Source organism: Balaenoptera borealis (assembly GCF_965194805.1).
Source record: "Balaenoptera borealis genome assembly, chromosome: 12".
NCBI classification, from domain to species: domain Eukaryota; kingdom Metazoa; phylum Chordata; class Mammalia; order Artiodactyla; family Balaenopteridae; genus Balaenoptera; species Balaenoptera borealis.
The window spans coordinates 56,741,118-56,755,364 of NC_138869.1; the positions used below are offsets into that span (position 1 = coordinate 56,741,118).

At 36.4% G+C, this 14,247-nt stretch overlaps 1 protein-coding gene and 1 pseudogene across 2 annotated transcripts in view; both read left to right on the forward strand.

Moving 5' to 3' along the window:
* LOC309608532 (small ribosomal subunit protein eS27 pseudogene) overlaps positions 1-14,247 on the forward strand; it is a 211,917-nt pseudogene that overhangs the window by 80,816 nt on the left and 116,854 nt on the right. The window lies entirely within an intron of this gene.
* Positions 1-14,247, forward strand: part of DYNC1LI1 (dynein cytoplasmic 1 light intermediate chain 1) — a 54,198-nt gene that overhangs the window by 30,717 nt on the left and 9,234 nt on the right. The window contains exons 5-12 of the mRNA XM_082348627.1: positions 3,980-4,149; positions 6,435-6,528; positions 9,051-9,186; positions 9,775-9,886; positions 11,633-11,692; positions 11,819-11,863; positions 12,527-12,647; positions 13,588-13,743. Of these exons, the coding sequence (XP_082204753.1) occupies positions 3,980-4,149; positions 6,435-6,528; positions 9,051-9,186; positions 9,775-9,886; positions 11,633-11,692; positions 11,819-11,863; positions 12,527-12,647; positions 13,588-13,743 (894 nt within the window). The remainder of the gene's footprint in view (positions 1-3,979; positions 4,150-6,434; positions 6,529-9,050; positions 9,187-9,774; positions 9,887-11,632; positions 11,693-11,818; positions 11,864-12,526; positions 12,648-13,587; positions 13,744-14,247) is intronic.

Here is a 14,247-nt window from a genome sequence, read left to right on the forward strand (position 1 = left end):
AGGCTCCAGACGCGCAGGCTCAGCAATTGTGGCCCACAGGCCCAGTCGCTCCGCGGCATGTGGGATCCTCCCAGACCAGGGCTCGAACCCGTGTGCCCTGCACTAGCAGGCAGATTCTCAACCACTGCGCCACCAGGGAAGCCCCTGTTTTTTGGAAGATTTTTAATCACAGTTTCAATTTCATTACTTGTGATGGGTCTGTTCATATTTTCTATTTCTTCCTGGTTCAGTCTTGGAAGGTTATACCTTTCTAAGAATTTGTCCATTTCTTCCAGGTTGTCCATTTTATTGGCATAGAATTGCTTGTAGTAGTCTCTTAGGATGCTTTGCATTTCTGTGGTGTCTGTTGTAATTTCTCCTTTTTCTTTTCTAATTTTATTGATTTGAGTCCTCTCCCTCTTTTTCTTGATGAGTCTGGCTAATGGTTTATCAATTTTGTTTATCTTCTCAAAGAACCAGCTTTTAGTTTTATTGATCTTTACTATTGTTTTATTGTTTCTATTTCATTTATTTCTGCTCTGATCTTTATGATTTCTTTCCTTTTGCCAACTTTGGGTTTTGTTTGTTCTTCTTTCCCTAGTTCCTTTAGGTGTAAGATTAGATTGTTTACTTGAGATTTTTCTTGTTTCTTGAGGTAGGCTTGTATAGCTATAAACTTCCCTCTTAGAACTGCTTTTGCTGCATCCCATAGGTTTTGGATCATCGTGTTTTCATTGTCATTTGTCTCTAGGTATTTTTTGATTTCCTCTTTGATTTCTTCAGTGATCTCTTGGTTATTTAGTAAAGTATTGTTTAGCCTCCATGTGTTTGTGTTTTTTACGTTTTTTTCCCGGTAAATCATTTCTAATCTCATAGCGTTGTGGTCAGAAAAGATGCTTGATATGATTTCAATTCTCTTAAATTTACTGAGGCTTGATTTGTGACCCAAGATGTGATCTATCCTGGAGAATGTTCCGTGCGCACTTGAGAAGAACGTGTAATCTGCTGTTTTTGGATGGAATGTCCTATAAATATCAATTAAATCTATCTGGTCTATTGTTTCATTTAAAGCTTTTGTTTCCTTATTTATTTTCATTTTGGATGATCTGTCCATTGGTGTAAGTGAGGTGTTAAAGTCCCCCACTATTATTGTGTTACTGTCGATTTCCTCTTTCTAGCTGTTAGCAGTTGCCTTATGTATTGAGGTGCTCCTGTGTTGGGTGCATATATATTTGTAATTGTTAGATCTTCTTCTTGGATTGATCCGTTGATCATTATGTAGTGTCCTTCCTTGTCTCTTGTAACATTCTTTATTTTAAAGTCTATTTTATCTGATATGAGTATAGCTACTCCAGCTTTCTTTTGATTTCCATTTGCATGGACTATCTTTTTCCATCCCCTCACTTTCAGTCTGTATGTGTCCCTAGGTCTGAAGTGCGTCTTTTTTAGACAGCATATAGATGGGTGTTGTTTTTGTATCCATTCAGCAAGCCTGTGTCTTTTGGTTGGAGCATTTAATCCATTCACGTTTAAGGTAATTTTCGATATGTATGTTCCTATGACCATTTTCTTAATTATTTTGGGTTTGTTTTTGTAGATCCTTTTCTTCTCTTGTGTTTCCCACTTAGAGAAGTTTCTTTAGCATTTGTTGTAGAGCTGGTTTGGTGGTGCTGAATTCTCTTAGCTTTTGCTTGTCTGTGAAGCTTTTGTTTTCTCCAGAGAATCTGAATGAGATCCTTGCCGGGTAGAGTAATCTTGGTTGTAGGTTCTTCCCTTTCATCACTTTAAGTATATCATGCCACTCCCTTCTGGCTTGTAGAATTTCTGCTGAGAAATCAGCTGTTAACCTTATGGGAGTTCCCTTGTATGTTATTTTTCATTTTTCCCTTGCTTCTTTCAGTAATTTTTCTTTGTCTTTAATTTTTGCCAATTTGATTACTATGTGTCTCAGCGTGTTTCTCCTTGGGTTTATCCTGTATGGGACTCGCTACACTTCCTGCACTTGGGTGGCTATTTCCTTTCCCATGTTAGGGAAGTTTTCGACTATAATCTCTTCAAATATTTTCTCAGGTCCTTTCTCTCTCTCTCTCTTCTCCTTCTGGGACCCCTATAATGCGAATGTTGTTGCGTTTAATGTTGTCCCAGAGGTCTCTTAGGCTGTCTTCATTTCTTTTCATTCTTTTTCTTTATTCTGTTCTGCAGCAGTGAATTCCACCATTCTGTCTTCCAGGTCACTTATCCATTCTTCTGCCTCAGTTATTCTGCTATTGATTCCTTCTAGTGTAGTTTTCATTTCAGTTATTGTATTGGTCATCTCTGTTCTTTAATTCTTCTAGGTCTTTGTTAAACATTTCTTGCATCTTCTTGATCTTTGCCTCCATTCTTTTTCCGAGGTCCTGGATCATCTTCACTATCGTTATTCTGAATTCTTTTTCTGGAAGGTTGCCTATCTCCACTTCATTTAGTTGTTTTTATGGGGTTTTATCTTGTTCCTTCATCTGGTACATAGCCCTCTGCCTTTTCGTCTTGTCTATCTTTCTGTGAATGTGGTTTTTGTTCCACAGGCCGCAGGATTGTAGTTCTTCTTGCTTCTGCTGTCTGCCCTCTGGTGGATGAGGCTATCTAAGAGGCTTGATGGGAGGCACTGGTGGTGGGTAGAGCTGACTGTTGCTCTGGTGGGCAGAGCTCAGTAAAACTTTAATCCACTTGACTGTTGATGGGTGGGGCTGGGTTCCCTCCCTGTTGGTTGTTTGGCCCAAGGCAACCCAACACTGGAGCCTACCTGGGCTCTTTGGTGGGGCTAATGACAGACTCTGGTTGGGCTCAGGCCGAGGAGTACTTCCCAGAACTTCTGCTGCCAGTGTCCTTGTCCCCACGGTGAGCCACAGCCACCCGCCGCCTCTGCAGGGGACCCTCTAACACTAGCAGGTAGGTCTGGTTCAGTCTCCCCTGGGGTCACTGCTCCTTCCCCTGAGTCATGATGCGCCCACTACTTTGTGTGTGCCCTCCAAGAGTGGAGTCTCTGTTTCCCCCAGTCCTGTTGAAGTCCTGCAATCAATTCCCACTAGGCTTCACAGTCTGATTCTCTATGAATTCCTCCTCCCGTTGCCGGACCCCCAGGTTGGGAAGCCTGACGTGGGGCTCAGAACCTTCACTCCAGTGGGTGGACTTCTGTGGTATAAGTGTTCGCCAGTCTGTGAGTCACCCACCTAGCAGTTATGGGATTTGGTTTTACTGTGAATGTGCCCCTCCTACCGTCTCATTGTGGCTTCTCCTTTGTCTTTGGATGTGGTGTATCTTTTTTGGTGAGTTCCAGTGTCTTCCTGTCGATGATTGTCCAGCAGCTAGTTGTGATTCTGGTGTTCTCACAAGAGGGAGTGAGAGCATGTCCTTCTACTCCGCCATTTTGGTTCCTCTCCCACATTAACTTTTTTTAAGTGAAGGTTTTGACAATTTTGCAAACGAGTTCTAAAAACTTATTAGTATTGGTAATATCTCCCTAGTTTTTATGGGAGTTATAGAATAAACATGGCTCAAGATTGCACCTAGGTAAAGAGGAGGAGATCTGAATAAAGGGTTTAGAGAAAGTAAGTTAATATTAGAAAGCCATCTGGAACTGTCTTTTAGATTGTGGAAACCTTCCTCCCCCCCCCCATATTTATTTATTTTTTATCCTTTCAGTGCTGTTTGTGAATTAGAGAGGGTAGAGGGACAAAGCTCAATTGTGACTTGCCCACAGTAATTTGCACAGATTGAACCAGGCCTGCATTGAACCCCACCCTTTGGAGCCCCTCAATGTTTTATTCTTCCTCCTGATAATTAATGTGCGTCCAGTGTTCCTATACTGTCTTTGAATTGGATTTCTCAAAACCTCTTTGTTTCTTACACAAGACTAAGTGTGAACTCTAGTAAAATATGTATTTAGACAGCAGAAGAGCTACCTGCTGAAATAAAAAGCCATTTCTAAACTACGTATTAAATTATTTACTTTGATTTTCAGTGATTAGAGACTTTCAGGAATATGTAGAGCCAGGAGAAGATTTCCCAGCTTCTCCTCAGAGAAGAAATACAGCATCACAGGAAGACAAAGACGACAGTGTGGTTTTACCTCTGGGTGCGGATACACTTACGCAGAACTTGGGCATTCCAGTACTAGTAGTTTGCACAAAGGTTAGTTTGCTTCCTACAGATTCTACTACTGATACTAACCAAGGATGAACAACTGTTTTATTTTCTAGGCTCCTTTTGGAGTTGACACATTAGTTTTCCTAGGTAACTTTTCTTAATAAATAGATGTGATAGTTTAAAATATTGAATGATATTCACATGTTTGTTTTGTGAACTTAATCATAGTTTTCTTTGAAAGAAAATGTTACTTCAGATATTCTAAAATTTGTGATCAAATTTCATTTTCCTAATTCCAGTTAGACTTCAAATTGTATAGTTAGTTTAGTAGAGATAGTTACAGGTAAGATGATAGCTATCAACTTTATAAAATAAAATATTTTTCCACAGTAAGTTTTATATACTAATATCTTGATATTAGAAAATGTACTTAAAATAAGATAGACTTAATTTAAAAGATGTATCAATACTCATGTAAAGTTGATATGCAGTTATCAAAAGCCTTTTATTTATTTAAGAGATTCTGGTAGGATTACTATTATAAAAATTCTGTTAATTTAGTTCTGTCACTGTATACACTTTATAATACAATCAAATTTCCTTTAAAAAATAATTTATAGTTCATCTTCTCCCCATTTGGTCCTAAGTAGTATGTCTTTACTGTGTAAGCCATGGAATAGTTAAGATAATTACAGAACATATAAACGCTTTTGAGATCTAAAATTATTATGTTTTTTGTAATGTAAAATTTGCACATCTAAATGAAGGAGGGTGTGGAATTTATTCACCTTTGGAATAAAAATGATAAAAAAATTTAAATATAGCTTAAGTTTTACTTTAAACACTATAAAAATTATCAATAACAAAGGAATGTGGGGGTAGCATTTAAAATAATTAAGTCAAAGTCTATTGTCTGCTTTTCAAATGGTGATTCAAGTGTAGTTAATTGTTACTTATATCTTTTGCATAAAACTGTGCTTAAACTCTTACAATAGAATCCTTTTGTCTGCGGTTTGTTTGGGTTTTATTTTGTTTGGCAAAGAGCTGTTTATTGGCAGATATTTTCCTGTTTTACACCACAACTTGCCTTATAAAAAGCTCTTTATTTTCCACAGAGAAAATGTCATGCTTTAAAGGGACCCAAATCAGTATCAAATGAGTCATAGATTCATAAAATTTTTAAGCCAAAAGAGATCACCTACAGTATTTCACAGAATCTAAGACACCATCAGTTCTGCTTCAATTTAAGAGCTTTTAAAGTGTGTGGAGGGATGGGGGAATGTGTGTCTCAGGATAGATGAAGAATGGTGGTTCAACTCAGTTTAAAGACGCTTGAAATTGAGACTCAGCTAGGTTTCTTGCCAGATCCTCATATTTCAGTTAAAAATGTTTTTACTAAACTATAGTGCTTCACCAAAAATGTCATAAGTCAACAGTATAATAATTGTAAGTATCTTTAATAATATGAAATAATTACTCTCAGTGTTTTATAACATGGACAGTATGCTATATCATGTTTATATAAGGAGACTGTTCTATGTTGTATATATGCATAACAAAAAATTACATATCAAAAAAAATGACATCAAATTTGACCCCAAACTAATATTAGGTATGCGGGACATTGTTTATTTTTAGATTTCATAACCTTCAATTCACAAAAGTTTTGATGAATTTATTTGGATATCATGATGTTTGAACATACCTTAATTTTTTTCCTAACATTTTTTTTTTGGCAAGCAGAATTCAGAATTGTTTCATTGATTGTACAGGTGATATTTCAGAAATAGCCTGTAATTCCCCTTTTTTGCTGTTGGTGAAATTGAAGTGAGAGTGAATAAAAGCACCAGAAAAGAAATAAAGGTCAATTAAGAGCTATCAAATAAGCAGAGGAACAAAGGGGAAATAGTGAGAGGTGCAGACTCCCTGGATATACAGAGTGTTTTATAGAACTAGAATAGATTTTAGATCTTAAAAACTTTGTTCTAGGACATAAGTCGTTGAGTTAGCAAGTATGACCGCCCATTATAAGGTTGTCCTGTTATTCTTCATTCCTTTATGTGCTAAAATTTTCTCTTTGGTGTTCTCATCACATTCAATATATCATAGAAATCAATGCTTTTTAAAGAAATAAAAGTATTCATTAGTCTTAAGACTCCAACTAAAAGTCTCTAGACATATAGGAGTAATTAATATTCTAGGTTCTACTGATCAGTCACTGTATCAGAGTGGTAGTTTTGTGATATTCCCTCACCCAACATTGAACTGTTTAAATCATTATATTATTATTTAAAGTTAATATTGTTTTTTAAATTATTTTAACTCATTAGTGTGATGCCATTAGTGTGTTGGAGAAAGAACATGACTACAGAGATGAGCATTTCGATTTTATTCAGTCTCATATCCGGAAGTTTTGTTTACAGTGTATCCTTTTAATACATTGATTGGTGCAGTGTTCCTTAGCTGTTTGGTTGTTTGTTTGCTTAAGTAAAGGAATACATTGATGACTTCAGAAATTCCATAAACTTTTTTCCTCCTGCCTCTGGTTGGAAATTTCAATTCCCAAATCATTTATATCTAGGTATTTTGAGATATAAAAGCACGTATTGAAATATGTAACTTTGATTTGCTGTTTTTAAAGTACTGTGATTAAGAAAAATAATGATCAGACTTATGTAGAAAATTCTAATGAGTTGGCATTGAAAACATTCTCGCTGAAAACTGGTATTCATTTCTTGGGGGTGGGTGGTAGGGAAAGATCAATATTTGGGTTTGTGTGTTCTTGTTTTTAATTTGTTTAGTATGTTATCTCCACTATAGTCTAATGCAATGGTTTTTAAATCTGGCTTTGCCCATCTAAGACTTACTGAATTGGAACATTCCAAGGGGAGGCTGGAGAATCTATGCTGAATTTTAAAAAAGCTTTCTGGGTAATTTTGATGATCACAAGGTTGGAAAACCTAGCATAAGGAATCTTGTGTAGTCTAGGTTGCAAGGATTATATGAGCCAGTGAATAACATTTACAACTAAACAAAGGATAAAATGAGTGAGTACTTTTAAGAGAATTTCCTGTTGAAAACTTCAAACAGCTTGAGAGCACCGAAGAGAGGTGTTCTCACTTGCCCCCTTGGATCAGATGTTTTGCAGTTGCATTCCCCAATCAAAGCTTTTGGGTCTGAAAAGTGAAGAAATGATAGATAGTAGCAGTAGACAGGAATAAGTAATGTACACATGTTTATAGTATCTGTAGTTTTTCATCATCATTAATGGACATTTAATTTAAGGACCACTTGGCAAGAGCCTCGTTGAATAATGAATAAGATCACTTGACACTGGGAGTTTCCCTTTTCCTTTTTTCCTTCAGTACTTTGTCCTCCATGGCACTTTCTCTTCTCATGTCACATAATGGTTAGTTGGATTGAATTAAAGGGCATTTGTCCGCAAAAGAAAACAAAAAGTAGAAGTAATTGAAGTAGGTGTTGATAGCCTTTTTGTTATCTTTGCAGATTAGAAAATTTGAGAACAAACAGTCTCTTTAAACATTTATTTAAAGCTACACTTGGAAATGTACATATAGAGATGTAATCAGGAAGGAGACTGTCCACTACAATAATTACAGACCTTTAGTAGAGCTGGTTGATTTTAAAAGAATACAAAACAAGAAATCACTTCAAGATAGTGAGAGGGGGGGCTGCCCTGGTAGTGCAGTGGTTAAGAATCCGCCTGCCGATGCAGGGGACACGGGTTTGAGCCCTGGTCCGGGAAGATCCCACATGCCGTGGAGCAACTAAGCCCATGTGCCACAACTACTGAGCCTGCGCTCTAGAGCCCATGAGCCACAACTACTGAAGCCCATGCACCTAGAGCCCGTGTTCTGCACAAGAGAGGCCACCGCAATGAGAAGCCTGTGCACTGCTACGAAGAGTAGCCCCTCGGCTCACCGCAACTAGAGAAAGCCCGTATGCAACAACGAAGACCCAACACAGCCAAAAATAAATAAATAAATTAAAAAAAAAAAAAAAGATAGTGAGAGGTGTGTGTGTGTGTGTCAGTGAGGACAACAATTCAAAATCATCTTTATTTTAAAAATTAAAAAATTTTAATTGCATTGCAAATTTTCCAGCTGTGTAAATCTTCCAAATTATAAATTGGCTCTCATGAGAAAGATCATTCATGAAAAGTTCACACAATTAAGCATTTACTTAAGATTATGGATGTTTGTTTCTACCAAACTAAGTATTATGACAAGTAGTATTTAGCAATACCATTTTAAGGTTCATAAGCCTTGGTTTGTGTCCTAGAAAATACGAGTATCCTAGTTCAGAAGTTAGACCATTCTCAGCATTTCCTCTTGGCCTGAGTCACCATCTCTCTTGAGACCCAATGGCTAGTGCTAGCGTTTTGGTCATGAAATCTACTTTTGCCTTGGATCGTTCTTAAAAGCTTCCTGATGGTTCTTGATGGTTCATCTTCTCTGTTCAGTGGATCTCCTGAGCTTTCTCCGCAAAGTCCTAATTCCTGGACTAGTAAAAACTGTAAGAGACAGTAGTGCAAGCCATTTTTGTTAAAAAGGCAAAACAGTTTTTGATAAATAATATCCCTCCTTCATGGAGTTTAGGAAGGTTAAAAACAAAAATAAATTGCCTCTTCATATGCTTTCAATGTAGAGGTAGTAGTGGTGTCAGTTATTAAATTTACCTTTACTTTCTTGGCTAATGAGATTTTTGCCCTCCTAAGTTAAATCAATTATGTAGAGATAGTTTTATTTGCATTTCAGCCTGTATATAAGTATTTTATAGTTTTGAAAGTCTTGATTACCATGTAATTATGCCTTTGGAAATTATTTTTGAAACTAATATGCATAAATGCTAAGCTGAGAACCCAAAATTTTATGGTACCTGTTGATGGAGTTTGTCCAAAAGTTTCTTTAACGGTGTTCATTCAGATGGTGCAGCACTTATTTACACTTCAGTAAAAGAAAACAAAAATATAGATTTAGTATATAAATACATTGTTCAGAAACTCTATGGATTTCCCTACAAGATTCCTGCTATTGTTGTGGAAAAAGATGCAGTATTTATGTAAGTATACTCTTAAATGTATTGTTTTATCATGTGTTGTTGCTCCAATTCGATGGTGCACCATCATCATCATCTCATTCTCATTTGAAGTGAGACCAGTAGACTTTTCCATGATGAGTAGGTGAGAATCTGTTCCTAGATTGTTTTGTTTATAACCTGCCTTGATTTATTTATCTTTGCCTTTTAGTTTTACTGCTGGTCTGAACCCTTTTGAAAGGCTTGCTATTATAACTAAACTATCTGTTGGGTGCATATATCAGTGTATCTACTCTTTAATTGGTTATGATACATAAAGGACCCAATGTATAATCTAGACATGCTTTGAAAAGTTATCTGAATAAATTGGGAGGTAAAAATAATTACCACCTTCTGCCCAAAAAAACCTGTAATGACAGTTTTAAAATTAGGAAGATTGATAATAATTTTAAGTAGAAATTAGTAAACTTGAGCATTATAATAAAACTGATTAATTTTCCATAATTGGTCAAATTTAACTTCATAAAAATATTCCCCTTAATATGATCATGGATTGAATGAAAGAATGACTATATAAATGCTTGAGAATTTGTCATGTGCATTTCTTTCTAGTCCAGCAGGGTGGGATAATGATAAGAAGATAGGAATATTACATGAAAATTTTCAAATGTTAAAAGCAGAAGATAATTTTGAAGACATCATAACTAAACCACCTGTCCGAAAGGTAACAGTTTTAGTATATAGTCTCAATATTTAGGCTTTTAAACTGAGGGGGAAGTCCATAATTTTAAGATTGTAGGTAGAAAGGTAAGGGAGTCCTTTGCTATCAAGTTGTGAACTTTACAACCTAGAGCTCAACCAAAAGCCAAGAACACCTTGTTAGAATAATTGTATTGGCTTCTGTCTGTCTAGGCAGATCTTGCATCTTCATGGTCATTAGTTATTCATACTAGCCCACAGCTGTCCAGGGGCTGCCACGTTCCTAGATTTAATTTTAGTCTTTACTGTTACATGTCATTCTTATAACTATTAAATCGCGTTTCAGAAGGTATTCTTCTTTTATATATCTTGATTTGCTAAGCAGTATATGGTGTTTTATGGTTAGATAGTATAGATACTTATGAAAAGTTGTATAAAAATGAGTGTTTGCATGTAGTACTTCTCACTGACTTTTAATTTGAACATGTTTCCGGAAAAAGTAATTTTGATTTAACATATAGTGTTCTTAATTAAATACCCAAATATTTACATTGAGCAGTTAGAAATAAGAAAAGTAACGTCAAATGAAAAATCAGTTGGTGTGTTACTTGGTTTGGATGTCTGTTAAAAGAAATGCACACATCAAAAAAACCCCCCAATTTTTCCCATTCTCTCTCTTACCAGCAAAATTGTGCTGTAAGTTGTCTTTTATTCATTTCGCAAATATTTATTGAGCCACTGTTCAGGCACTAGGTGCTGAATAGTAGGGTGATGCAGTAGTGAATCAGTATATATGCCACCTCTCAAGTGGTGATCAGTGCTATGGAAATGAAGCCGAGTGTGGGAAGGGTGAGTGAGAGGACCGAGGTGGGGAGGGCTGCAGTTTTAGGAATGATGAGGGCATGTCTCTGATGAGAGGGGAGAATGTTGAAGGCACAGGGAACAGGAAGTGCACATGCCCTGAGGCAGGAGTGTGTGAGGGGGCCAGAGAGGCTGGAAAAGAGCCCCAGAGGGCCAGAGTGGTAGGAGAGAAAGGCCTCATCATTAGGCCGCAGTCAGGACTTTGGATTTCATGCTGAGTGGGATGGAAAGTGACGGGGGCGGGGGGGTGCAGGGGCGAGTTTAAGCAGAGGAGTGATATAATCTGACCTAACCTTTCAAAGGATAGCTCTGGCTACTGGGTGGAAAATAGACTATGGCGTACCTTGTACAGAAATAGGAGGAGCAGGAGACATTTGCAGCTCCTTTTTTTCTAATTATTCAGCAGGTAGAAGAGACATTATGTTTTTATTTCAGGGAAACCAGGGACAAGTTGATTTTCACTCAGCTGGGATATTATTGGCCCTTTTAAAACACCTGACTGTTGCTTAGCAGATTTTATAAGCATGACTGATACTGATATGCCTATGGCTCTCAGGTTGTGCTGTCCAATACAGTAACTACTAGTCACATACAGCTTTTAAATATAAATTAAGTACAACTAAATAAAATTAAAAATTCAGTTTCTCAGTTACAGTAGCCACATTTCAGCTGCTCAGTAGCCACAGGCTAACGTATTGCACAGCACAAGTATAGGACATTTATATTATTGCAGATAGGTATCAGACAACTCTGTTGTAGGGCCTTGGGGAGGGCAGCTCACCCATGTAAATATGGTTTAGGTAATGTTCATATTCTTGGTGTTTTTTAAAAAAATTAATCTAGAGAGTAAGTTATGAATGACATTAACATAATATATGAGACTTGCTCATTTATGCGTTACTCATTTCAGTTTGTGCATGAGAAGGAAATTGTGGCAGAAGATGACCAAGTGTTTCTTATGAAGCTACAGGTATGAAATTACATCAGAAACAGACTTAGTATGATTAATGGTTAAACTATTCTTGTACATATTTTCTTTAAAAATACAGTAATACATGCCTGAATATCTAACCTAGAATTTTTGTGTGTTTTTCAGTCCCTTTTAGCAAAGCAACCACCAACTGCAGCTGGAAGGCCTGTGGTCAGTATTACAGATTTTGACAAAATTATTAAAATGCAGTGCATATTGTTTTAGTTCTTTTTTTCTTAATTATATACCTGTCTTAAATGGGTATGCTTTGATATAAACTTGCATTAAGGATTCTCCTGGAATTTGTGAGATTTTAAAAGATAAAACTTCACTCCCGTTTAGAATATTGAAATCATAAATATCTATTTTGCAACATTTGTCCCACATGAGTTAACTGTGCCAAACCATTTATATGTGCTATTTTGTAAATCCTCACAACAGCCAGATGAGGCAGGTCCCCCATTTTGCTGGTGGGGAAATGGAGGCTTTGGAGGACATCATGGCTTGCCTGAGATTATACAGCTGGTGGGATGGGATGCAAGTCCAGATTGGAGTCCAGATCTGACTCCCAAGCTTATACTCGTAACCACACCTCATATTCAATATGTTCTTCTTTTTCCATTGAAGGGAAAGTTAGTATTCTAAAATGCAGTGGGTCTCTGGTATTCTAATAATGAGGACACAATTGCTAAACACTTCTGCCCAGGGCTTGCAGCGTAAAGGCACCAGTAGAAGATATGGGGGACAGTTGCAAAGTAGTTTCTTTTTGTGATAACTTCTGTGAAGTTGAAAGTTTCAGGGTTCTGTAATTATGCCTTTCCTATTTTTACTTAGGATGCCTCGCCAAGAGTCCCAGGAGGCTCCCCTCGAACACCAAACAGATCTGTGTCATCCAATGTTGCCAGTGTGTCACCCATCCCTGCTGGGTCAAAAAAAATTGATCCAAACATGAAAGGTACATTTCTCTCTTTCTTAGAGAAAGCAACACAATACATTTAACAATAGAAATCTACCTAGAGTCATTCCACCTTTTGCTTTAGCTATTTTCATTTTTATTCAGTAGCTTCTAATCTTTGTGTCTGTCAATACAATCTCATAGTTAATCAGACTGTGAACCGTTTTACAGTGTAGTCTTAACATATCATCTCTGTGCTGTGAGCTTTATGAAAGCTTTGTGTTATATTTAATCATTCTGCTATGGTAGGTCATTGAAGAAATTCATGTTTTTCCTATAATGGGTTATCTGCAGTTAACATAAAGGAAAAAACTATATGCATTATAGTTATTTCTATAGGAATAATTGCCATAAGTGGGATTAGTAGGTGAGAGTTTGTACCTTTTTATGCCTTTTGGTGATGTTTCTCAAATGGATTCTTCAATTCACATGTCATAAACATTGAGTGTTGCAGTTTGCCCACAACCTAATCAGCATTCTCTAAGTACTAACAAATAAGAGCTCTTCCCCCTAGTATTTCCTTTCTGTTTGTATTTTTCTTCTGTGAATTGTTTATTGCTATCCTTTGCCCATTAATATCTTAGAACTTCTGCTGGTTTTCATATAGCATTGGGTAACTTTTTGTAATACTTGAAGCAAATATTTCTCAACAGTTATATTTTTGAAGAACGCCTTTCAAAAGAGAGATATATTTGCATCTAACAATCTGTTTTAAATGCCTTTGGCCTTTTAAAAATAATACCCTAATTTTTTCATAATTATCTTACGCTCTTAACACTCATATTTTGTTTTATATATGAGTAGATTAGAGAAGTTACCCAGCCTCAAAAGATTAAACTTGAATTTGGAACATTTTCTGTATATAATTCTACAATAATAATTTATAGAAAAGTTGAATGCTTTGAGTACAAGTTTTTTATCTTATCTTTTTTTTTTATAGCTGGAGCTACAAGTGAAGGTGTCCTGGCAAATTTCTTCAATAGTTTGCTGAGTAAAAAGACTGGTTCCCCAGGAGGCTCTGGTGTTGGTGGTGGTAGCCCTGGAGGTGGGGCTGGAGGTGGAAGCAGTGGTTTACCACCATCTGCCAAAAAGTCAGGTATAGTTACCTGGAGCTTTTTTTTTTTCTTAAACAGCTTTATTGAGATATAATTTACATACCATGAACTTTGCTCATTTAAAGTGTACAATTCAAAGTTTTAGTATATTTACAAACTTACATAAACCATTACCATAATCTAATTTTAGAACATTTTCTTCTCCCTAAAAAGAAACATCCAACCTATTAGCAGTTATCCTTCCCTAACGTCCAGCTTATTAGCAGTTATCCTTCCCACCCCTGCAGTCCTCCTAGGCAACAAACAATGTTTTCTGTCTCTTTGTATTTGCCTATCTGGAGGTTTCATATAAATGGAGTCATGTAGTATATGCCTTCTTTAAAATAATGTTTCCGAGGTTCATCCATGTTGTAGCGTATGTATCAATATTTTGGTTTTTTTAACTGCTGAAAAAATTCCATTGTATGGATATGCATACATATTTTATTTATCCATTTATCAGTTGATGGACATATGTTTTCATTTCTCTTGGGTATATATCTAGG